At 37.9% G+C, this 26,409-nt stretch overlaps 4 protein-coding genes across 11 annotated transcripts; 2 read left to right on the plus strand and 2 right to left on the minus strand.

Annotated features, from left to right (window-relative positions):
- Positions 1-297: 297 nt before the first annotated feature.
- Positions 298-4,750, minus strand: LOC140789854 (uncharacterized). 8 transcript variants are annotated; one of them, XM_073139726.1, is made up of 8 exons: positions 4,638-4,750; positions 3,123-3,213; positions 2,921-3,032; positions 2,704-2,786; positions 1,817-1,880; positions 1,593-1,710; positions 1,249-1,403; positions 298-569 (listed from the first exon to the last, which is right to left on the minus strand). In XM_073139726.1, exons 3-8 carry the CDS (start codon positions 2,996-2,998, stop codon positions 486-488), a joined length of 582 nt encoding a protein of 193 aa, XP_072995827.1. In that variant the 5' UTR covers positions 2,999-3,032; positions 3,123-3,213; positions 4,638-4,750; the 3' UTR covers positions 298-485. The 8 variants fall into 8 exon arrangements, with proteins under 8 accessions (XP_072995827.1, XP_072995821.1, XP_072995825.1 ...); XM_073139720.1 differs by having other exon boundaries at positions 3,123-3,287; positions 4,638-4,723; XM_073139724.1 differs by having other exon boundaries at positions 1,233-1,403; positions 3,123-3,287; positions 4,638-4,715.
- Positions 4,751-5,423: 673 nt separating this feature from the next.
- LOC140789088 (serine/threonine-protein kinase RHS3-like) lies at positions 5,424-9,707 on the plus strand. Its single transcript, XM_073138689.1, has 3 exons — positions 5,424-5,785; positions 6,622-7,448; positions 8,689-9,707. The coding sequence occupies exons 1-3, from the start codon at positions 5,780-5,782 to the stop codon at positions 9,554-9,556; spliced, it is 1,701 nt and encodes a 566-aa protein (XP_072994790.1). The 5' UTR covers positions 5,424-5,779; the 3' UTR covers positions 9,557-9,707.
- Positions 9,708-10,481: 774 nt separating this feature from the next.
- On the plus strand, positions 10,482-14,678 carry LOC140789848 (uncharacterized). Its single transcript, XM_073139705.1, has 2 exons — positions 10,482-13,312; positions 14,116-14,678. Exons 1-2 carry the CDS (start codon positions 10,690-10,692, stop codon positions 14,451-14,453), a joined length of 2,961 nt encoding a protein of 986 aa, XP_072995806.1. The 5' UTR covers positions 10,482-10,689; the 3' UTR covers positions 14,454-14,678.
- A 3,122-nt stretch (positions 14,679-17,800) lies between these two features.
- On the minus strand, positions 17,801-24,096 carry LOC140789495 (YTH domain-containing protein ECT4-like). The gene is made up of 9 exons (XM_073139209.1): positions 23,698-24,096; positions 23,205-23,269; positions 22,909-23,053; positions 22,757-22,833; positions 21,684-22,133; positions 21,025-21,561; positions 19,794-20,006; positions 19,063-19,218; positions 17,801-18,420 (listed from the first exon to the last, which is right to left on the minus strand). Exons 1-9 carry the CDS (start codon positions 23,723-23,725, stop codon positions 18,289-18,291), a joined length of 1,803 nt encoding a protein of 600 aa, XP_072995310.1. The 5' UTR covers positions 23,726-24,096; the 3' UTR covers positions 17,801-18,288.
- Positions 24,097-26,409: the final 2,313 nt, after the last annotated feature.

The following is a 26,409-nucleotide window of genomic DNA, read 5'->3' on the forward strand; positions in this document are numbered from 1 at the left end:
CCATGATTCCATCCCTCCTTTGGCCCTTCTAATTGAATTGATCTAGATTTAATTTTAAACAAAAAAAAAAGGAAAAGAGAGGATTCATGTAAAGATAATTATATATCAGATCTAAGCAGCTAGAATTGAACAGGGTCAGTTTAGCATTAGTTTTCCTTGCAGAGCTATCAGGATTCTGGCAATGCAATGGAGTTGGACCTTCATGGGATCATAGAGATTGCATAGAGCTAAATGCATTAAGAGAGAGAGAGAGAGAGAGAGAGAGAGAGAGAGAGAGAGAGAGAGAGAGAAAAGAAAGAAAACTAAATACTAAACTTATGATTTTCTTGTCCTGTGTCTCCAATCTAAAATATGAGCATTTTTTATTGAAATCATATCTGGCTCTTCATTGGAATCTGCACACTCTTAACTGCACATCGATGTAAAAGAATTAATATACAAGGTTTATACCAATTTATGTACAACGATCATAAATCACACAATAGCTATGACTTGGTGCAGTCACGGGGAGATGCATCATCACTTTTAAACTTGCAATCAGATTTTAATGCTCTCAGCCACGAATCCACCTGAAACCAGTATAACAGCTCAGCAAATGGCACAAGGTTCAGTTTCAGCACTGAAATAACCTATAACCTCAGCAATCAACTTAATCAAGTACTTTTAGAAAGATAACGCAAACGGTGCATTGATTCAGATTAACAAGATGCCACAAATAAACAAGCTTAAGTTGTGCATATCACGAGTACACCACCACAGAGGGAAGATTAAAAATGATAATCAATTCAAAGTAGAACCTGGAGAAGTCTATAAGGAGATACAAATCCAAAAAAACTGATACAAATATCACGTAACTTATGCAAAGAAGTATCTTAACAATCCAAAGGTTCTTGTCATCTTGTGTTAACAATCAGTGGTTTGGATGGAAGTGCCAAAAAAAGATCATCAAGAGGTTCTAAGATTGCATGTACTGAGTCGTTGTCTTTGTTTTGAGAATTTCCAGTGAATATGACAATTCTCAAGTGCGGCTTTCCCAGTGAATAAACTTCTGTTCGATAACATGGTCATGGCGATGTTACACATGTAAATGCTAACACCAAATATTCTCAAGACAACAAGGCAACTCCATATTATGTTCTAAAAAGATGAGGCAATAAACAAGTCATTCTTAGTTCTTACAGAACTGGAAACAAAAATATATGCATTAAAAGACCAATAATAAGAAAACTTACTTAAGGAACGATGTACCTGTATTTCTGAGAGACTTGAGCATTCAAATCGCAACCCATGACGGGTTAAAATATAAAATGCATATCTTGTCTGTTGATCTTCTTGTAAGAAGCTTGGAAGTGAACCAACTTCAACAACATCAGATAGCAGTGTAGAGTCTTGAGGACTCAAATCTGCATGAATTTTATACAAGATCACTCGTCAATTTGTTGTATGATTTGTTAATAATGCACATATCAAACACAAACATATTAATCTAGATATATAAGTTTGAGAATCTAGAATACTTTGGAAGCATCTGGCTCATCCACCATGCATTCAAGCAATATAGCAAGACCTTTTAATTACAAAAAAAATATCACCTGTAGATTTCAGATAGTAGTAGATGCATGAACCCTGAAAAACAAGAAAACGGGGAAGCCAGTCATCAACATCTCCATCATCTAAGATGGGTGGTTCTCCAGGAAGTTCACTCCATCTCTGAACATATAAGAAAGAAAGTGAGTAATTACTCTAAATGGAGTAGAGAAACAAAAGTTGAAAATAATACATTAGACAATGTATAGCAGAGGATAGGTTGACATACAGTTCGCATGTAGAGATAGCCAGAAAGCCGTGCGGACCTCAAAACTTCATCAACATTTTCCAACCTAGACATGATAGACTATAGTTAGCGTCAAAAAAAATTGAATAACTAAGTTAATGAGTACAAATTCATAAGGCTGCAAAAAAAAGTTGATCCTCAAGACAAGGCTGTTTTGAAGGGAAAGTCTCTTTTTTTTTCTTTATCTTTTCTGTTGCAGGACTAGGGGCAAAACATTTTAGGAGCCTATTATTCACCCTTAGAAGACAAAAAAGAGGACGGTTGGCTTCATAACTCGTCCTCTCCTTTGGATGTCATCTATAACTTGCAAAAATCTTTGATGATGGGGCGTATAATAGATAACATTAGATGAATCCACATATTGAACTTACAAGTATGAGAACTATGGAGTTACTTAATTTGAAAAAAGAAAAAGAAAAAGATATATTGCCTACTGTCTTTGCGCTTTTTTACTATGTCAATGAATTCAAAATTCAGCATTCAACATATGGTGGTCCCATTCTACAAAACACCTTAATGAGCTCCTTTGTGTGACGTATGAGAAACACAAAGAAACATATAATATGATCAAAAATTGTTTATTATTGTTTAAGAAACCTTGCATATATCAAACTCCCTCTATATATAGTACAAGGAAATATAAGCAAGCTTTACATTTTTACAGTCCCTATGAATTATGAACCATAACATTTTCAATTATCATGCTCCAAAATTTTGAGAAGAACAATATGGTTAAATGTACAATAGTAAGTGCAATGCTTAACAGGCATTTAATAACTAATGCTTTGATAGAAAAAAAACACTCTGAAAGCCAGTGCATGAATCTGAATGCTCATCGGGTAAATAAAGGTTAAAGTAATGAGTCTTACTGAGCTTTTAGATGTGTTTCCCTTTCTTCAGCATCTGCAATTTCAGATCGTAGTGACTCTACTTCTGCCTTAGTAAGTACAATCTGCTAGTTCAAGTTTCAAACCACAATCCATTTCGGAAAGTTTAAAATTAAAGAATATACAAATGAGATGCATTAAAATAATGACAAGAACTTCAGTCAATCCGGTAACTTTTATGTTGAGTATTCATATTAACCTTCTCATCATCCTGGCTGCCAGATGACCACCGAAGGCGTGGTAGACTTAACAGGTTCAGCAAAGATGCAGCTCCCATTACTCGTCTTACAGCCCATGAATGACTATGGGATCTGTACAGGATGAAACAGTATAAATAAGATACTAAATTAAATGGCAAACATAACTAAATGACCATATTTTCATCAGAAGATAATCTACACCTTGCTGAAAAATCAATCCTCGTATTACTTGCATGGAGCAAGTCATCAGATGCTTTTGAGGGCTGGAAGTGTTGGGGGAAAACCTCAACAACTGCATTAACATCATCCATTAAGCTGGGTTACATTTGCAAACGTGCTTCTATATTGTAATGGCATATATCACGTCTGTAAGAGAGAAATTTATTGGTTAAAATTGCAGGGGAAAGAGGTGGTTATTTTCAACAAAGAAAAAAATGGATTTCCTGGTAGGTAATACATCTGTATCTGAGCCTACTTTAAAAAGAAGATAACTAATTAAAATTTGATATAATCAATATAAGTGCATACTGATCAACTAGATTAGTAAATTAAAAGTACAAAATGATGGAAGACACAACCTTCAGACAACTATATTTATGTCCTGCACAAAAAGGGTTTTAAGGGCTATATACTAAATACCTAAGGGGTATACATGCAAATTAGGGACTTTGGAGGGGCATGTATGGAAAAAAAAGGTCCAAAGAGTAAGACCTTTTAGTGATGTGATTACAAACCAAATGTCAGAAATTTTAACAAATCTCTGACGATCAGATTGGATGCATATTTACGTTTGCAACTTTGCATGTTTAAGTATATGATTTAACAAGCACATATACTGATATACTTTTATGTGTACATATGTTTATAAAAAAGTATACCAGATCTATATGGGGAGCCCAGTGAATACACTTGGATTCTGGAGATGCCAAATCATGTCTGTTCAATTTAGTATAAGAGACAACTTTTGAGATCTGTCTCTCACTAAATTGAATTATGGTATGAACCATCAGATAACCCAAATCCCATTACATCACTAACAGGAGCTTAAATATTTATGTAAAAACATAGTTGATTTTTTAGGTTGTACACGTAGGTCATCATCTTCCCCCAATCCAATAACAAAGCCAAGCTGATTAGTCGGGTCCCCAGTTCAGCCATTAGGAGCAGCTTTAGTGAACACCTTCTTTCTTCTTATAAGACAAGTTCATGAAACTACTTTTCCTTGTTTCTTTTCTCCAAAGCCCCTTCTACTATTTTCCTTCTCTCTCTTTATTTCATCTGGTAGAATCATGTTCACATGAATCAAATCTCTCGGGCAACACTGGTTTGCCAAGTTCACATACATCATATTACCATTCTTCACTCTGAAAAAAAATTCCCTAATGATTGATCTCACACTGTTGGCAAATAACTCATCATCACACACACATATGCATGCTGGAAATCTAGATGTACCTATTTGGGCGACAATAACAACTAAAAAACAAAAAGACGACATCACTTCCATAAATCAACCAAAATCGCATCCAGATCCTTCTTACAATCAACAGATTTAACCGCAAAGAGAACAGAACAAATAATTGACGGAAAGGAAGAATATGGCATAGAACAAGAGGGGATGCCTCACCTTTGAACCGATCCAAGTAGAAGATTACTCTGATAGAAAACAAAAAAAAACAATAAAGTACAAGAATTATTAGAGAATTGCGGCCAAACCTGGCCTAGGGTTTCGTTTTGGGGGAATCGCCGGCGGAATCGCGATTCTCGGATTCAGCTACTCGGACTTTGAGACGCGGGAGGATATTGTAGCACTCTTCGGTAGGTAATTTGGTTGGAGAAAGACGGTTCTGCCCTTCCGCCAATCGCATGTGCGTGATGACGTGGGACATTGTTCGTTAGTATTACATTTTGATAACTAAGTAGATTGGGATAATCCACGCGTTTCATTATTTATTATTATACGGATGCTTGTAATATAAGCATCCAAATTTTTTTCTTCCGTATGTTTGGTTAAATAAGAAGTGAAGCAAGGAAATTGATAAAAATTTATAACAAATTCACTTTAAATTAGTAGTCATCACTTATACTTGTTTAATTAAATTTAGAAGCAGTTAGTTAAAATGAATAATGATAATAATTGAAAAATAGTTGTATATAAACAATTTATCCTGTAGAAGATATTTTGCATCATTGATGGCATGAGTAGTTTAGTCATTCATATCGTTAGTTTTAGATGAAAAATCTAAATCTAATCGTTCTAACTATGTCTAGACCATAAGAGAGTTTAATTGCTTAAATTCACATATGTGTTAGTTGAAATTGGGCCAAGTCACAGGGTTAAAGTGTAATTTGCCATCTTTCCTCGACGGTCAGACTCCCGTAGGTTATCGGATCTAGATGGAAATGTTAACCTCCGACCCGTTTCAGTGCCGGGGACTCTCTCTCGAAGTTCAACTCCAAACCGCGCACTATAAACCGCCGATTCCTCTTTCTCGAAATGTCGATCGGATTCTTCTCCTTCGCTGTTCCTAGTTTTCTATGAATACCTATTCCGCTGTTTAAATTTAGCTACGGATAGCGAACTATTTATTCATGGATATCTCTTCTAGTTATTCTCTCCTCTTTCTCTCTCTCCTCTTCTCTTCTCCCTCTCCTCTCGTTCATCTCACGCTTTCCTCTCCCAGCCGCACGAAACCTCCAAACTTCCTAAACCCGTTAATGGTTTCTGTTCATGCGATTGGTTTTGGAAAAGAGCCCATCTGGGATTTCTCTTCTCGCTCCAATTTCAACGAGGTTTCGGCTTTTAATTTCTTGATGCAGGCGCTTTAGATTGGGGGAGTGGTTGGAGATAGCTTGTGATGCCGGTTCGTGTTTCTCAGCTCTTCTCTTTTCTGTAGGCCTTTGATTCTCAATGCTTCTACTTGGTATGCCCGTTTGGATTTATTGACATATAAATTTGTTTTGGAGGATGTCTGGCAATTTTTTGAGGAAAAGGAGCCATTGAAATGAATTCAATAGTTTGAATTGCCGTACCAACAAAGGATGCCGTTGAAGACAAATGAAATAGCTAATAGAACTTTTGTTTCTCAACAATTTAGGAATTGCCAAAGAAAAAAAGTTGTGGATGATGAACAGGATAAGCTAAGTAAACCAAATATATGAACTACCGATATTTTAGGTAAATGTGGGATCCATCAGATAGATTATAATTATCATTATCATGAAAAACTAGTATTCGACTGTTTTTCAGTATATATGGCTTTGAATTTGATGTCACAAAAAATGTCAATTGTATGATATACTAGACTTGGTTGGTTCTACGAAAGAATCAATAGATCCAACTAAGTATCCTATTTCCAAGTGTGATGGTAAGGCTTGCCTCCTAGAATGCAAGTGGTCATGGAATCTTGCCATGGACACAACCTCTCCAATAATGGGAGTAAAGTTGTGTACATTTTACTCACCACATGTTGGTGGGGTAATTGTGTGATGGGTGCCTTTCTTTTTATGTCAATCCATGGCTTCACTTTGTTCCTAATACTAATAACAAGTCAATATAGATATATAACTTGTATTCCCTTTTTAAAGTTGACTTTGATAAAAGTATACCCAATATAGATGAATGCTATGAGAATTCTACCTTCTTTCTCTATAGGAGTTCTACATGCTGTTTAAGAGATGTACTCATTCGGAATTTCAGGTGAACAACCCTTCATCTGACGGTTCTTGTGGAAAGAAGCTAGTAGATTCAATTGTCAAAAGTAATGGTGACAATATGAGAACTCAGGGACCCAGTTACAGGCTATATTCTAGCCCATGCCCAAGCCTTCAATCTGTTTTGACTGCAGAAGAATCAGAGAGTGTGTCTCAGAGAAAGATTTTTAAAACTGATCCAATATTAAAAGACGTGACAGATTTAACAAAGCTTTCATGCTCAATCTCATGCCATAGCCCTGTACAATGCAGTACCTTGGATACACTAACTATGTCACCCTCTACCTCCACCTCAATAACAACTCCTCCATGCATGAAATCATCTGATGCAAAATGCAGTGGTTCTTGTTCAACTGTTAGTCGAGGTAGCTACAGTAGCTCCCAAAGTGAAAGCATAGACAGCTCCAGTGCTGCACCTATTAAAAGGCATACTGGTGGAGACTCTAGTTGGGAGGCCATTCAGCTAGTTAATTCAAGAGATCCTCCTCTTGGGATTAACCATTTTAAGCTTCTCAAACGCCTGGGTTATGGAGATATTGGGAGTGTTTATCTTGTTGAACTTAAAGGAGCAAACAAATTTTTTGCTATGAAAGTGATGGACAAGGCCTCACTTATTAGTAGAAATAAGCTACTCAGGGCACAGACAGAAAGGGAAATTCTCAGCCTTCTTGATCATCCATTTTTGCCAACTCTATATTCCCATTTTGAGACAGAAAAGTTTCATTGCTTGGTCATGGAGTATTGTAGCGGTGGTAATCTACATTCTCTTCGCCAGAAGCAGCCCAACAAGTATTTCACTGAGCGAGCTGCATGGTAAGCTCCTAATGACTACAGTTAATCCTTAAATAGTACGTGATCTGAACAGCAATAAGACAGAACATGGTAAAATATAAAAGAGATGTTTCATCATTAAGTTGAAGCAAGAGTTATAAAGAGTAGCATGCATCTTGTATGCATTATCACAAGTTGCTCTGTTTTCTCATAAACATATCAACATATCACATGTTTTCTGGTCTTTAATCATTTGCTTATATAAGATGATTTAAAATCAAATTAATTACTTACTGCGAGGAATTGATGTCAAGTTTTTCCTTACTGAAGGGTTCGTTACTGTCGTTGATGTCAACTTTTCCTTGACGGTAATATTATAACTCTGTTAGGTTGAATGGTAGTTTTGCAGGACATATTTCTTATACTGTGCAGATACTATTATAGTATTATGTGTTGGTAAATTTTGGCAAATCAGATGCTTAGGAAGATTGACAAAGTTGACTTCATGGACTGATGAAATAATGCAGGTACTAAATAAACTGAAATTTGATTCTTGAAAGCTCCACAATGTAGTACCTCGGTTAGAGATCTAAATATCTCCAGATATGGCTGTCAACATCCAAATAGGGTGAAAAATCATGATTAGAATTTAGAATAATCTGGTTGGAATAGATGTAAGGGGAAGCTGATGAAATTTATCAACCACATGCACTTCTTGAGTATACTGAGAGTGGAGATAATGCATATCAATATATTCTTATAGAGAAATGGCCAAATAGGTGATCAAATTTTCTCATGAAATAATAACTCAGATTGACATTCAAAACTCATTTTTAGACGTTTCTCTTGATTTAATTTGGCTTGTGCAAGTCTATTTTCAACTCAGTGCAAGATATGGTATACACATCCCTCTGAAATTTTATTTAAGCTATGAGACACAAATTCTCTCCTCTGGTGCTCTTAATTGCACTTCTTCCCTTTCTTGCGTGTTAATGTATCTTCATTTCTCTCTCATATTAGATTTGATCTTTTTTATTTAATCCCTTCTTTCAGTCTAGAAATGATTTGTGGGATGCCTCAACCGTGTGATACAAAGAAAAGATTGTCTTTCTTATGATAAAATTACTATTCCCTCGTGTAACTAGAAGTTTCTAATATCTTGGTTCGCTGAACATGTATGATGATGTAAATCTTGAATATTTCAAAATTCACTCTGTTTAGATTCTCCATCTCTCATTTGTATATGTGCTTATTTACTCTTTTTTATTTGGTTGCATTGCAGTTTTTATGCTTCAGAAGTGCTGCTTGCGCTTGAATATCTGCACATGCTAGGCATTGTGTATAGAGATTTGAAGCCTGAAAATGTTCTTGTTAGAGACGGGGGCCATATCATGCTATCCGACTTTGACCTGTCTTTACAGTGCTCTGTCAATCCAACACTCGTCAAGTCCTCTTCTGCCCGTGCCGGTAGCAGCGGTGGCACCACTGGCATGCTTGATAGTGAAGATGCTGTGCAGGGCTGTAGTATACAACGAACAGCATTCCTACCCAAAATACTTCCCAAGAAGAACCGGAAGTCTAAATCAGACTTTGCTCTTGGAAGTGGAGCCCTCCCGGAGTTGATGGCAGAGCCAACAAATGCACGCTCAATGTCATTCGTAGGGACCCATGAGTATCTGGCCCCCGAAATCATCCGAGGAGATGGGCATGGGAGTGCAGTGGATTGGTGGACATTTGGTATATTTCTATATGAGCTGATGCATGGCATCACACCATTCAAGGGCTTGGGTTACCGGGCCACTCTTTCTAACGTGGTAGGCCAGCCGCTGAGGTTCCCGGAGGTTCCTGCTGTGAGTTTGGCTGCCCGAGACCTCATTCGCGGCCTCTTGGTTAAGGATCCACTTAGAAGAATTGCATATCGAAGGGGTGCCACAGAGATTAAGCAACACACATTCTTTGAGGGGGTTAACTGGGCATTGATAAGGAGTGCCACACCACCTCATGTACCTGAACCACTCGACTTTGCGCAACTTCTCTCCAAGCAACTGGTCAAGAATGGAAAGAAGGCCACTGAAACTGGTAATCATGGCAGCAATGAAAGTAAAGGTAGCACAAATGATTCTTCTAATATCAATTTTGACTATTTCTAGTTGTAAATGTTAGTTTTATGCTTGTTGTATCATCTTGAGAGGCGATTTATAACCAGATGTTACTCGAGGGAAAGATTCTTGTAATCTATTGGTTCATCACTGATGGGCCTGTTACACTTGTTTTTATAGAAATTTCACTAGCTAATCTAAATGAGAAAGCAGTGTGCAATGTCTGGGAAATAGTTTTGTCCCATTGCAGATGTAGACAACACTTCACATTTTTTGTCATTTGCGTAGCATTACCCAGTAGTTCTGTTAATCTCCTAAAATGACATTGGCTCTGCTTATCTGCAAACTGCAGGGAAGCAGCTTTTTCCCCTCTTTTGTAGACAATAACTGTCGTTCATCAATAACTTGGTCTTGATCTCTCAGTTGATTGGCATAACCTTTGAGCTCCTCTTTTGACTTTGAATGAACACAATGATCTATGCTTCTCTCCCAACATTGCAACACCTCAGACACCATGCATGCTCTATGAAATATTACAACTTGGTTTGCTCAAGTTGTCAGTTCAAATTTGAGACAAAATAGAGGATGAGGTGGTGAGTTCATTTTCCTTTGTTCCAGCAAAGAATCTTCCTTTTCTTTTCCCCTGTATAGTCTGCAATCAAAGCAGCTCAGCTTAAACAGTGTAAAGTATGAGGTGGCCCCAGGAGGAGTGGTAAATAACAAAGGTTGCTGGTTATATAGTAGTAGTAGTCCTCTATAAAGTTCTTTATTTTTTTGTCTTAATCAACTCTATGAATATAACAAAAGATAATTTAAGCATTTCTAAGATCCTATAAAGTAGCTTGAGCATTGGATTCGTGGTGATTCTCTTTGTCATTTTTTAATCATGATGAATATAATAGCCAAGGGTAGTTTTGGAATTATATCCATGCAAAGGGGCTTCATTGCCAAGGCCATTCTGATACAAAATGGCCTGGTTGAATCCACTTTAGATACACACTCAAGCGCTTTAGCTTTTCTTTTCAAAAAGAAGAGAAAAGAAAGATAGAAACCCAAAGACCCACCTCCATTTCAATGCCATTCATCTCTCTGCTCTTACTCCTCTTATCTCAACTCCTCCTCATAAGAGAGAGCTCACTGGTTCAAAAGCCCACCTCCTCTTCTCTCCCCCAGAGCAAAACTCCATGGCTCACCATTCCGATGCAAAGCTCCTGCTCTTCCTCTCGTTTCTCCTCCTCTTCTTCCTCCTCACCACCTCTTCCTCTCTATCTCTAAAGAAGCAAGCCTCCATCTTGGTTTCCATCAAGAAATCTTTACACACCTCAAGTCCACTCCTCCAGAGCTGGGAGTTGTCAAACCACGCAGCTCTCTGCTCTTGGTCTGGTATCCAATGTGACAACATTAACCATGCAGTAGCCAAGGTTGACATATCTAACTCAAACATCTCAGGCTTCATCTCCCCAGTGATCTCTGAGCTCAAAAGCCTCAGATACATCTCTGTGGCTGGAAACAGCCTCTCTGGTGAGTTCCCACACAGTGTGAGCTCCCTCCCAAGCCTTCGCTATCTCAACATATCAAACAACCAGTTCAACGGTTCCCTAGCTTGGAACTTCTCTTCCATGGATGAGCTACAAGTGTTTGATGCCTACAACAATGACTTCTTTGGGTCTCTTCCTCTCGGATTCACTAAGCTTCCGAAGCTTCGCCACTTAGACCTCGGTGGCAACTACTTCTCCGGCGTGATCCCGGCTAGTTATGGTGATTTCCATGCATTGAGCTATCTATCACTTGCAGGAAACAATCTTGGTGGGTTAATACCTGCCGAGATTGGTAACGTCACTAGCTTAGAGCAGCTCTACTTGGGCTACTACAACGAGTTTGACGGCGGAGTTCCGGCGGAATTTGGGAAGTTGTTCAATCTAGTCCATCTTGATCTATCAAGCTGCGACTTGGAGGGAGAGATCCCTCCCCAATTGGGCAACCTCAAGAAGCTGGATACTCTGTTCTTGCAAACTAATCAGTTAACTGGAAGCATTCCTAAAAGCTTTGGCAATTTGAGCAGTTTGAAGTATCTTGACATTTCCAACAATGCCCTCGCCGGCGAGATCCCGCGAGAGCTCTCACAGCTCCGGGACCTCACGTTGATCCATATGTTCATGAACCGGTTTCGCGGGGAAATCCCGGGGTTCATCGCGGAGCTACCGCAACTGGAGGTGCTAAAATTGTGGCAAAACAACTTCACCGGCACGATCCCGCCGGCTCTCGGGCGTAATGGCCGGCTCCGGGAGCTTGATCTCTCGACGAACAAGCTCACTGGATCAATCCCCAAAAATCTCTGCTTTGGGAGGAAGTTGGAGATACTAATTCTTTTAAATAACTTCCTCTTCGGCCCCTTGCCTGCCGATCTTGGCGAATGCTCGACGCTGTTCAGGGTGCGAATGGGGCAGAATTACTTATCCGGGTCAATTCCCCGGGGATTGCTTTATCTGCCGGAGTTATCCCTGTTAGAGTTGCAGAATAACTACCTTACTGGAAGCCTAGCAGAGGAGAACACCAAGTCGCCGGCGAGACTAGGCCAGCTGAATCTATCAAACAACCGTCTATCGGGGCGGCTTCCAGCTTCCATCGGAAACTTCTCGGGGTTGCAGATTCTTCTCTTCGGCAGCAACCAGCTGACAGGGGAAATCCCTGCTCAAATAGGCCTATTGAAGCATGTTCTAAAGATAGACATGAGCAGGAACAACTTGTCTGGTAGAATTCCCCCTGAGATGGGCGATTGCTCACTGCTGACATACTTGGACTTGAGCCGGAATCTTCTTGTCGGTCCCATCCCGGCCCGGATATCGCAAATTCGCATACTTAACTACCTCAACATCTCATGGAACAACCTGAGCCAGAGCATCCCTAAGGAGATCGGAGGCATGAAGAGCTTGACATCCGCCGACTTCTCACACAACGACCTCTCCGGACGGATACCGGAGACCGGCCAATTCGCCTACTTCAACTCCTCCTCCTTTCTCGGCAACCCTCTCTTATGTGGCTCTGCATTAAATCCATGCAACTTCACCGCCCTGTCTCAGTTCCAGCCAGAGGAGCAGCAGAGTGTGAAGTCACAACTTCCCGGGAAATTCAAATTGCTGTTTGCTCTCGGCCTGCTGATTTGCTCCATAGTCTTCGCCGCCACCGCCGTCGTCAAGACTCGGTCCATGATGCGCCGGAACACCAAGGCATGGAAGCTAACAGCATTCCAAAAACTCGAGTTCCGGTGTGATGACATAGTAGAGTGTCTCAAAGAGAACTGCATCATAGGAAGGGGAGGAGCAGGGATCGTCTACAGAGGAACCATGCCGAACGGCGAGCACGTCGCCGTGAAGAGAATTCTCGGGATCGGTAAGGGTTCATCGCACGACAACGGATTCTCGGCGGAGATACAGACATTAGGCAAGATCAGGCACAGGAATATAGTGAGATTATTCGCGTTTTGCTCGAATAAGGAGACTAATCTGCTTGTGTATGAGTACATGATGAATGGAAGCTTAGGAGAAGTGCTACATGGGAAGAGAGGAGGATATCTGAATTGGCAAGTTAGGCTTAGGATTGCAACTGAGGCAGCCAAGGGGTTGTGCTACTTGCACCATGACTGCTCTCCTCCTATACTTCACAGGGATGTCAAGTCCAACAACATCTTGCTAGATGCAGACTTTGAAGCTCATGTTGCAGACTTCGGTCTGGCTAAGTATCTGAGGGACACCGGGGCTTCCGAGTGCATGTCGGCGATCGCCGGATCTTATGGCTACATCGCTCCAGGTATGCCTCATACAAGTACTGTCAAGAATTCAGATAGACTTACTTATATAGTTCTTGTAGTTTTGATAGCTTCTGTTGCATTGAATTGAAGACATGGTTGTGTTTTGCTTAGGTTTGTAGCAAATTGGCATGATAGTCTTTCTTTTCTCTTCTCTTTAGATGCATGTTATTCTTTTGATGATGGAAGATAGATTCAATAGGATGCAGTACAAGATGAGCTAAAGCAGCAAGCTTTTATATATTCTGCTGCATCCCTAAGAAGTAGAGTAGTGAAGGAAGACCCAAGTCACAGGTTAAAGAGAGAGCAATATACTTCCCACCTTTTGCTTTTTGTCACCATTCCTTATGATCTCCTTTTCAAAAAGAAAAAAAAAAGAAAAGAAAATTCCTTCTTCCTTTTGTTTTTTCTCTTGGCTTACATTGGAATCGCACAGACCTTTTTTGACCCAAACCCCTCATTCTTTCACTAACAAATCACAGAATCCAACAACAGTCAGTCTCTTAGGAATCCTGAATGAGATCCAAGCTTTTATATGTGCTCTAAACCCCAGAAGGAAAGCAACTAAATAGGCACACTAAAGAATGACAAGGCCCTCCATTGCTTTTGTTTCTCTTTTTTCCCTCTCACGAGAGTTCTCCATTTCAATCAAAAGCAACGAGGATAGGACCCAATTCCAAAGCCCTCATAAACTGAAATCTCAGTTCTGTCCTTTGTAAGATAAAAGCAATTTTTCGATTGACAAAATTCTTATCTTGCTGCCGCTCCCTTTATGATGATATTTTATTTATTTCTTGGCATACAGAGTACGCGTATACCCTCAAGGTCGACGAGAAGAGCGACGTCTACAGCTTCGGGGTCGTTCTCCTAGAGCTGATCACCGGGCGGAAGCCGGTCGGCGACTTCGGGGAGGAAGGACTAGACATAGTGCAATGGGCAAGGTTGAGTACTAATTGGAGCAAGGAAGGGGTGGTGAAGATCTTAGACAGGAGGCTAAGCAATGTCCCCCTGGATGAGGCCATGCAGGTGTTCTTTGTGGCGATGCTCTGCGTTCAAGAACACAGCGTTGAGAGGCCCACCATGAGAGACGTTGTTCAAATGTTAGAGCAAGCCAAGCAATCGTACAACCTCCGTGCTCGTTGATCTGAGTCGATACGAATTGTTTCTTCTGTGAGCTCATCTGGGAAGGGGAAACTAGGGAAAGAGTGGTGCTAAGGATGAGGGGAGGGGTGTTTTGGTCAAAACATGTAAATGGGATTTTGGATATGGATTTGACTTTTGAGTGTGTGTGTGTGTGTGTAGCTTTTGTAAGATTAAGTTAAATATGGGGTGCCTTTTAAAAAAATGTTCCTTTTTTTTTGGTAGAAAGACTCTGTGACAGATTATATTTATTGCATCTCTTTTGTTATCATAACACTCTATTTTGACTATATAAAGTCTTTTTCTCTTCTATTATTTATAAATGAAGCCAGCCACACTTTATCCTCGATAGATAGATCTAATCTAGGACAAACAGAAAAGCTAGTTTTCAAATTCAAGCACTAAAGTTGTTGTATCTATGCAAATGAACTACGGAAGAAATATTTTACTTTTTTATTTTGCTGGATTTTGAATAAATTGTATTTAACCTTAAATTACTAGTAGATAAAAAGAAAAGAAGAATAAAAAAAACAGAGATAAAAGTAAGTTCAAGATGAATGCTGCCTCTTCTTATTCCCACAATGCATCATAGTGGAGTGTGCTCAAATCTAGGTGCAGATTCAGTGGTGAATGGCGATGCACCATGGCATGGTTCAGTCCCTTTCATCTCCAACAAAAGCAAAAGTGGCAGGGAGAGGGAAGAGGAGAAGCAAAGAAACTAGAAAAAAAAAGAAAGAAAGAAAAGGATTGGGGCAGAGACACTTGCTTCAAAAGTGCTCTTCTTTGCTTGCCAATAATGACAACATTATATGCAGATGGTAGCTTCCGAGGCTGGAAAACTTAAAAGAAGAGAAAATTTCCTACCAAGTTTGACCAAAATCTATGAATCCAAGAGCTTAGCTTGTATAATACTGTGATAAAGGAATTCAAATTGAGCATGTATGTATGCTGCTGAGAAAATATATGAAAGGTTATTTTAAATAAATAAGAAAGCATAGTTTTCATAATAATAGATCGCGGCCAATGAGTTTAAATTAGCTGTCGATTTAAATAAAAGTATAATGCGAAATATTTTATATATATTTCAAATATATATAATAAAAAGATTGCAATCTTATGAGATCATTCAGGAGGCAACTGCAAGTTTGCAGTATTCGGCACCTTATCCAAAGGACGTCGCATTATGAGTGGAGTTGTAGTTTGCCTGAAATGCCCCCGCCCGGTGCCAAAACGGAAGCCATATTTTATGGCCGTTGCCGGAAATGTAAGGAAAGACAACAATGATGATGTTTGTTTACAGCTAAACGACAGAGATTCTGGGACGATGGATTCATATCATAATAGGATCCGGATGGTTTTGTTTTCTTCTTGTCATCTATCTTGTTTTTATCATGATATATAATGTAGATACTATCTATCAATTATAATGTACTTCTTTTTCTTCTTCTTATCAATTAGTTATCTGATATAGTATTAGAATTAGATTTATAAGTGGATGTGCAAGGGATATATATATTATGTATTAACATAAGGGAAAGATAAAATCTTAGACAACTAAACACACTCTTGTGAGAGGATTATTATCATCTTTTATTAGATTACTTTCAACTAGATAAAAAGCTAATTATTTTCAGTACATAAGTTGGATGACTATGATTTAAACTCGTAATGTTTCTCATATTAGATGGGATCCCAATTATTTGTGTTACCATATCAACTGCAGCAATGCATAATTATAGGATGCCTATGATTGTAAAATGCATACTACTAGTTCCCTAGACTGAGGCTATCTTCTCGCATACTTCCATCCAGTGTTTCTTTTGAGTTTGTCTCAATTCAATGTACTGTATCATACTCGTGAATCATCATAAAAAGTGGACAACAGTGAAGTGATTGAGAGGTAACACTTCCTTTCCTTTCCTTTTTTTTTTTTAATCTTTTCTTTTCTGTTCTACTTGAGTATATACTTTATAAACTGCAATCCAGTAGGACGCAGTTTGTGGTTTTAATCCAACTGAAGTAGAAAAGTTTTTATTTGAATTGGAGCAATTCTACATTTCGTACCCAATATTTCTACTATTTATAATAAACCTTAGACGAATTATATATATATATATATATTACAGTCCAAAATGCTCGCAGTCTAATACTGAGTGGGGACTTAAAAAGAGGGGGAATCTTGTTCTCTAGAGATGGGTCAATGACAACAGGCGAAAGATTCAGAAAGGAAGATGTGCGAGAACATGGGGCGCGCAGTGGGTTCTTGATCCGGAACAGAAGACAAAATAAAGATCTTTTTGTTAAGGGATATAAGGATACTTAGATTATCTGAATTATCATCATTTTATATATTACTCTTTGAAACTTCTTTTTTTTTAGATAGACTCTTTTCTTTCAACTATTAAAAATATTCTAAATGCTTTAGCTTTATGTTATCTTTTATAATACAATAATGCAAGGTATGAAATAAATAAAATAAAGATTTAATTATATTTTAACTCATATATTTTGATTCTATATTGCTATAAATATCTCTTAGACTTTTAAAAAGCTATAATTAAATACATATATTAGCTTTCTGTGAGTTAAAACTTACATGTAAAACAGATGAACCGTTATTTTTAAATAGACTAAATTATTCTTATAAAGGTAAAAAAGATATTTTTTGAATAATTTTATCTTTATCTCTTACGTTAGACTGAACTACAAAAAATCTTTTCCTCTTCTTTCTCAAGTCATTTTCTTCCTCAGGCCTTAAGTTTCATACCTTGCATTCTTTAAAGTTGAAAGTTCCGGATGAGAGTGTCGAATTAAAGAGGAAGAAGAGGAGAAGAAGAAAGAAAGAATATAGGATGAGAAGTGGAAAAAGGAGAGAAAGCAGGTTAAGAGTAAATGAGTAATTTTTAGTTATAAGCTAATAAAATTTAAATTTTATTTTCAACAATAGAAGAATAGAAAGGTAATTTTAAGATATCTAGTAGTGACCTCTAATAGATTATAGCTTTTTAAAAGTCTAGAAAAATATATTTGTACGCTTTTAATTATAGTACATGAGTCAAAGTGATATTAAGAGTAAAGTGTAATTACACCTAAATAACTTATTAAGCATCCATAGCTTTTAAAACTGCAGCTTATGCTACCAATGACAGCCTAACTAGCAAGAGTTCAGTCAGAATTTATCACCATAAGAGACCACTTACAGCTTTAAATGCCATCAAACATTAACATAAAAGCAACAAGAAAACTGGAGATCTCAATGGCAATACACGAAGAACATTTGGCAGTTTCAGAAAGATTCTGAACAAGAAAAAAAATAAAGGCAGAGATTAAAAAAAAAAAAGTCCCACGAGTAGCAGAATTTGTCTTTTTCCTTTACTTTTCTTGATTTCCTTTATGAAATTTTACATGGAACGCTGTTCTGTGCGCAATGTCTTGGAATTCAATCATATAATAAGCTAAAAGGAGAATAAAAATTAACTTGGACTTCCATCTGGAAAGATGGGAAGCCCAAGCCTACCAAATGACATGACAATCCACCAACGCACCAAATTATCAATTGTGCGGAAGGTGACTAACATCTTCCCCAGACAAAATCAGAAACACTAAAGTTTGAAAGAATCAGCTGGTACAAGATCCCTGCAACTCTTGTCATTTGCTCGCAGGTAAGCACCTTAAAAGGCTCGTCCCAATCATTGAACACTTGCTCATGGGAAGATCTCCTCATAGACTTATTTTTTAATTCCCTGTGGCATATCCCTATACATGGTTATAGGATGGCACCTTCCTGTCCCAACCAATGAATTTACCAGTTCAGCTGACAGCATTATTCCTTCTAAGGTCATCCCTTCGGGGAAATGTCAGTAGGAAGCTCTTCAGGATTGCTAGCAGCGAGCTCTTTTAAATGAGGACTAGCAGGTTTGATCTTCAGATCACCTAGCTTTTCTACTTGATCCGACTTGTCATCTTTTGGCTGGACAAAAGAAAAATAAAAATGTTAGCAACTTGGAATAGAACGTGTGATGTTATGCTAGTAAACAAGAAATAACATTCAACTTTCGGATAGAATGTCACTAACTCCACCGTGCTATGATTTACTTCAGTCATGCAATGTGAACTCATTTTAATGCTAAAAGTGTTTCTAAAGAGTCTTGCTAACTACAATGCAAGGGCCCATTCCACTGCTAAATGGGTTGTCCTCTGCACGAGGCATTCTTACAAATGAAATGTAGAGAGGGGAAGATCTATGCAGCCTTGTTGACTCATAATTTTCTCTAAAAGCTCAAGTTGTTAAAGAATGACAATTCTAATCATTTACGTTTTCACATTCTGCTCTGCCTGTCTAATATAGAAATATTTTAGTAGACTCAATGCGTATTGAATTTAAGGTGTGGAGATCTAGATTTTAATAGATAGATAGGCAGGGCAAGATTTGAATATGACCACCTTCTCCGATACCATATTAAGTCACAATTATTCTTAAAAAGCTTATATCTCTCATGGAGAGGCAGGTAGGCATTCACTCCACTGCCACGACTAAAATTTGGCATAGCTTGTATCAAGCAATTATGTTATTTGTGATCAGATAAAGTTCAGATGACAAGATAAATCTTACCAGCGACAGCTCCAAATTTGGAGTAGATATTTTGCCTCTTTTATCCTGCAATGCTTTCTGCCTACTCTCATAAAAATCAAAGTCATCCAATATCGAAGTTTTGACCGAGTAGTTCTTAAAGATGCTTAACATCTCAGTTCCTTGGGAAAATCTAACCTGATATATCATAGCATTTAAGTTTGATTAGCAGAATGGAGACGTACCAATATAAATATATGCAGGAGAATTACGAAAGGTGATCAAGCATATAAAAAGAACAGAACTGCAGATGGCATATAGTAGGTTCAGAACATTTAAATGTCAAGCAACAACTAAATCATAACTTCAACCCTGAAATCCTGCAGGAAAATTGTAAGAAAGATTGCACCAACCTAAATGTGTCTCTTCTATCTTAAGAACATCTGACCTGAATCTTCAATTAATAGTTAGGAAGACAATTTTATTACCTTGAAAGAATACATAGATTACGTTCAATATATTTAGTTATCCAAAGTATTGTTGGCTTTCTTATTGTTCTTATGCTAATTTCTGCAAAGGCCGCACTTTAATGCAACTAAACGATCTAGAAAATCTGCAAATTTGAGAATACACATAACACCTTTGAAGAACAAAAGAATCAAACCTGCAGCAAATACCTTTGAATTTTTAAGGCAAGACTTCCTAATTGCTTGTAAAGCATCTGAGAAAAACACTACTTGACACCTAACTACATTATTCTTTACATGAAGTACCTCTTGCGTGTCTCTGCTGCTTGTGACAGGCTTATTCTCATTGTTCTCCAATATTATGTGGCGAAAATGTAGATTAGGGAGGTCTTTAATTATGTGCCACTTTACTGGGAAGAACCCCTTCCATTTGTCTTGTTGCCAAAATTCCATACTCTTGCTGAAATCTACTGCACCAGTCATTTCAGCAACACCACAGAACTGACCACTTGCATTGACCTGGCCATGAAGATTGTGACAGTAAATAGAATGCAATTAAACACACAGTTAATAAATTTAATGCACCCTATCTTGCCACTAATTGTATTTTGTTCATCCTTGATTACTTGGAGATACAGAATGAAAGATAAAAGCATCCTCAGTATACAATTGGCGACATACTAAATCAAATTCAAATTTACAATAGTTTAACTTAGTTTAAAAATAAATCTGTGCAAAGAATGGGTTGGGGCGGATTTGGATTGGGCCCAGTTTCAAGCCTGATTATTTTGAAAAGGCCCAAGTCCCACCCGACTAGATATAATTTTAATTACTTCAGGCCCAAGTCCAGTCCATTGGCATATGAGAGAGCTCGATCCCAACCTGATGACCCGATCAAATAAGCTTTACAAATTTCTACTGTAGACATTTAGATATATAATTAGATTTTAATATATATATAATACATAAATTGTAGAAAATATATAATAGTGGGTCGGTCGGGTCGGGTATATGAAAATGTCATCAAGCCCAAACACAACTTGAAGCTCAATCAGGCTTAAACATTTTGGTCCGGCCTGGCCCATTGGGTCAAAGGAATTTGACCCAACTCGGGTAAAAATGGATCAGGCTGGTTGAGTTGAGCAGGCTGAGCTACTCATTCTCAGATCTATCCAAAACACATGTAAATATAAGCAGTATAGGCTTTGAAGTATCAAGTATCACAGTATCAGGTGCTATGTAGATGTTATATGGCAAACATTACTCAAGTATTTGTTTACTACTCTCTAATGATTCAAGGGCTAGATTGGCAAAGGTTACCAAAATATATTGGTTTACTGCTTTCTAATGATCAAAGGACAAATTTCCAGTTTTCAAATAAAAATAATATTTAAGTATTTAATTTTATTTGATCGCCATTCTCGATCTGATAACTAGGAGGCATGCAGTTTCCAAGTAATGAAATGTATTTGGAAAAATAACAATAATGTACAGATCATGTTAACTATTAATCCTCTAAAGGGATTAGTATACTTACTGAAAAGAAGAGAAACACAGGACATTTGGCACCCTTTTCTGCTGTCTTCTGCTGTGCTACTTTAAAAGCATGGTCAAGCCTTTTATTTCCATTAGGAGTGCTTGCCCAAACATTGTACTTAATGCTCTTGTGAATATCATCTTCGCTGTACGATTTAATCACAAAAAATAAAGCATGTTCATACTTAGTCGGGAAATCTGGAATGTTGTATTCATCCTTGCTCACTGCACTAGGTGAGGTTGCAATATTGTCATTCTTCTCAACTCCTGGTGATCCAACAACATCAGCCAAAGAGTTCCAACCCTTTTTAGGTCCATTCGTTCTTGGACCACCATTTAGTTCATTTAGCATGTTCATGCCATCAACTCCATTTAGCTTGCTTCTTACTTCTAGCTTCTCGCCACTTTCCCATTTTCTGCCATTTTGTTTCAAATTTATGGAACTATTTGGATCGAGATGTCCTCCCTTTTCTTGGTTAGAATACAAAGGGAACTTGTTTACTGCGAGATAACCTCTGGATAGAACAGTACCAGCAGCCTAAAACCAGTAATATCAAGAAACTATTGAAAATGTGCAGCAAGTATATTTTAAACTTCAAAGTTTTCCAAATTCAGGGTGACAAATAACATGCATTATACATTTAAAAAGTAGTGTACTACCTTATCAACAGGCTTCGAAGTCTGGTTGTGTATAGCAGAAGTCGCTAACATGTCTAGCGCTGGTGAGGATCCTTTCATTTCTGTAGATTTTGAGGCTGGCAAAACTTTTGATGCAGTACTTTTATGGCTATTAGAAGAGAATTTCGGCATGGCAGTAGATTTTGTTGAATCTCGACTTATTGCATTACCTTGAAAGCTGTCCACATAAAGAAGCATTGGGTCCCACGGGAAGGCATGAATCAGCTCAGGCCCATAGGCAACTGGTTGTGCGACAAGTCCTGGAGAAATAATGGGTTGTGGAAATATTGGACTTGGGTGATATGTCTGTTGTCCAAAGTACTGTCCCTCAAAACCAATGGCTGGTCCTGGCAAGAATGGATTATAGGGTGCGTATGCAGCTTCAAATCCAGGCACAAAGTTGACAACTGATCCATTCTCTGCTTGAACAACCTGCAATGACAAAAGCATACATTACTATTACTCGCTAGTGCATGTATACAGACTTTGCCTTCAGAGACGCATGTAGATGCAACCCATGCCCGTATCTAGCCATGCAATATAGAACTAGAAGATCTTAGATACCAAGCTTACATGTAACAAAGGTATTAAACAAATCAAAATGACTAGAACTCTTTCATGCATACACATATAGAACTAGAACGTCCTAGACACCAAGTTTACATAAAACACAGATAATGAACTAGAATAACTTGAACTCTCTCTTGCAGATCCACTACCTTCCTAAAGATGTTTGTCTGCATCAAGCAGTTAAAATGCATGTGTTTGACAATTAAAAGACTTGGTTCTAAGGTATCTTGAATGCCTGAATCTTCTCCTTGGGTAACAGAAAAAACGTGTTCAACAGACATTTTGCCATATTATCATTGACTTCCATGACAGATCTAGTAAGATGGAAAAGAAAACAATCAAGGGCAAGTATGATATTATATGATGAAAACGATGTCTGAGCTTCCTGGCCCAAGAATAATCAACTGAAAAGCAAGATGATGCCCCGAGACCAAAAATAGATGACTAAAAAAATCCAACAACAGATATAATATTTACAAACATACCGATTGGTAAATTTGCAAGCCGTCAGCCGGAACAAAGTAACTCTTGTCATTCCATTCTCCAGATGGAACTCTGAATCCTGCAACTACTCTGACATCAGAATGGTGTCTATCTGCATAAAATGTGCAACTGTAGATATGAATCAAAAGCAGACCTGGATAATAGTATCCATAGTAGTACACCCCCTGCTCGCCCATCAGGACCTCTTGGTCTACCTCACATTCTTTGATGCTACTTGCTGCATCAGCAGTGGAGACGCATGATGTTGCATCCGAAGGGCTTGCATCTTTTGAAGCAGACTAGACACAATGAGAACATAGCATATATCAGACAGCAGGGGCCAAAAAGGATCCAATTACACTATAAAAATGCAAGTTTTTGTGAGAGAAAATTAATGCAATAGGATTAACAGAAAAAAGAAAACAATGTAGTATTAACCGCTGCTAATACCAAGTTGAAATCGCTTGCTTTTGAAGAGGGGTCTATCTTCAAATTCTTTATCGCAACTTCTATAGCTGGATAAACAAAGTCAAGGCTCACATATTATAAAATAATGAGTTGCTGGCATATCGATTGGCATTAAAAATGAATCAAATTAAGGTAACATAATGCACAATCTTTTGCAATCTCAAATATCCTCAATTTCCTCTTGCCAGAATGATTAAATATAATATTCAAAATATAATCTGGAAGAAAAACATGTAATGGAAGACAAAAAAAATAAATGAATAAAAATAAACATCCAATTAAACACTAATTTATTAAAATTAGGACGATCTCATATGAGAAATTCGCTAAATCCCACTATCATAAGCAGTCCACAAGTATCTAAAAAACCTTCATCAAATCGCTTATATTGAAAATAGCCACGGATAACATGAAGGATAGCTGAAGCAGTGAAGCGACAATAAAAAGGAATCGATCAAATAAAGCAACAGGATACGCCTCTCTTGGTTCGCAGCTGCATCCATGAGATCGCACCACAGATCCCCGCAGAAGAACCCTTCGTTTCTTGCCTCCTCCAGCTCGAAGAGAGAGCTCCTCGCGATACCCTCACTCCGGTCGCCGGCGATCGGGCGATCGCGGATGTAACTCGAAGCTGGAAGCGCGCGGAGGCGAGGAGACAAAAGATGAACGGCCAACAAGCTCCCACGAAACCTTTCAGGACACGATCCGACGGCTAAAGACGCTTCGCGCTCCCCCCAATTAGCGTGGTTCCTGTCCGTCGTTTGCCTTGCGGGGCATCTACATTCTTATTGAGTTGGGGTGGGGAGGGGGGTTATTCTGGTGATCCTCAGGAACACCTAAGCTCCCAAATAGAACATTAGAAGCCCTTCTTATGCTGTTATGCACGAATAACACATTAGTTATTCGCAAGTGGTAATCAATAGATAGTTAGCTAATATGAGACGGAAGTGTATAAATTATATGTACTTGATTACTGTTGCTTGTTTAGATTTTGTCTTTTTTGGATGGAGTCGGGTAACGTACACTGCTTTTGATGAGTAGTATATATATCCGATACATTTAAATTGGGTAAAGGTCAAGCATAGTAGTGTATGTATGACTTTTTTTTTTTGAGTAAAAGCCCGTAGGCACTCCCGAATCGGATGTTGGTATAGCTTTTAGTGGTGAAGAATTTGGTACTCCCAGTAGTGCTACTTGGAAAACAAAGAAGTGGTTGGTGATAGAGATGAGATGGAATCATCAAACCATGCATAGGAGTAGGACCACATATTTTTTAAATATGTTTATGTTTTTATTGAGGGAAAGATTGTAGAAGGCACAAATGTCGTTCATCTATTGAAGATGACATGATACACAGACTGAGAAAGAAAAGGAAATTACAACGATGATCATTTGACACCAGATTTATAATTGGATGTAATATTAGAATAACATAACAATAATTAAAAAAAAAATAGTCTATATAAGGACAATAGGTTTAAAGTTAGCATGCAGTTATGTTATAATCCAACAGTTTAAGGCATATAAACTTGTAAAACCTAAAATGTCGAAGAAAAATTCTCGACTTATGACAATAGAAACACAAATTTGACGTGCCCGAAGAGGTAAAGTCATAGCCTCCAATGATGAACTCTAAAATTGCTCAAGGCACAAAGAGGAATTCGAGTACTCAACAATAAATGTGAGATTGCAACTAGCATATCACAACAAGCAGTGAGAGATGTGGTGAAAAAAGGTATCAAACATTAGAGACAATAGAAATGATGTAAGAAAACTAGATGATTAAAATCTATTAAGGTGGCGACAAAGGGGAGCGGCGATGGGTTAGAGATGATGAGTGTGCGGGTGGAAGAGAGGTGGGAACAGTGTATTCGAGAAAGAGTCGAAGATGAAGAACGATGAGAGGTTGTCCATGTAACTATAAATATTGGAAGAGAGATGAAAAATACAACATGAGTAGTTATTTTATTACACCCTTTTAAGCAACAAAAGAAGAGTTGTATAATAATAAAGTGTGATATGATACAATTAATAAGCTATCGAGTTGTATGGATGATTAATTGTTACTTAAATTTAATGCAGTCCATATAGCATATGAGTTGCTTTCGAATTATTTATTAGTGCGAAGCGACATATTCCGTCTCTACGCAAAAGCTTGCTTATGGAAGAAGAATTCGAATCGGAGCTTCTCCAATGGAAGGCTCCGAACCGCGAAGTGACTTTTGGCGGGGGGCCCACTCTGGGCCATCTTAAATTACACATTTGACATTTGACATTTGCCGTACGATATTCCACGACGTGTCGCAGCCTTAGTGGTTCAACTATGAGCTTCATATTGAGTATGGTCCATCGACCATCCAACCACTGAGTTGGTATGGATATTTCCAATGATTGTTATGGAACGAGATCCGTGTACCACTTTGCTTTGCGTTGGATTGGATTGGATTGGCCAAATTTTGACACCTAGTAATTCCAGTCCAACAATAGACCTCGGTATTGCAGTTAGGAAAGAAATTTCAATAACTTTTTTTATTTTTATTTTTCCAAGAATTTAAATAATTTAATTGGTGAATAAAAATAAAATGTGAAGTGTATTCAACTCATACCTTCGTTTTTTTTTTGTGCCTTTCTCGCGGTAATCCAATCGGTATTGGTGGTTTTGTGTCCGTTTTTTACTTTTTGTTAGTTTCTCTCCTGAATATCTCCATGTTTATCTTACAGTTTATTTAGTTTTTTTTTTTTACATATTATCTAAATAGGAATGTAAATCAGACCAACCTAAGCAAGTTAGCTCTGATTTGATTCAAAATTAATTTTAAGCCTAATTTAAAGTTCATGCTCAACTCAATTCAAATCGAACCTAAACCTGAATAGAATTTATGTTGAATAGAGCTCGAGCTTCAAAATCTTAAACCAATTTAAAAATTATTTAATATATAATATTAATAAATATTATATTTGAGTCAGCTCTAGCTTAAGATCGACTCAAAATTTAAATCAAGTCCAACAATAAAACTTAGGCCTTGGGCCATATCTTCTTTTGTCGGCCTTTTTTTAATGAATATTCTCGGCCCATTAAAACCTCATAAGGGCTTCATTGATCCATTGATCCGACGGCTATAAACATATTTACGTACACCATATCGAACGGCTAAGACTTAGCAGAATCGTCCTAGGCTCCCAAAAC

Source organism: Typha latifolia, chromosome 5, assembly GCF_019914945.1.
Source record: "Typha latifolia isolate L0001 chromosome 5, TyphaL0001v2, whole genome shotgun sequence".
NCBI lineage: Eukaryota > Viridiplantae > Streptophyta > Magnoliopsida > Poales > Typhaceae > Typha > Typha latifolia.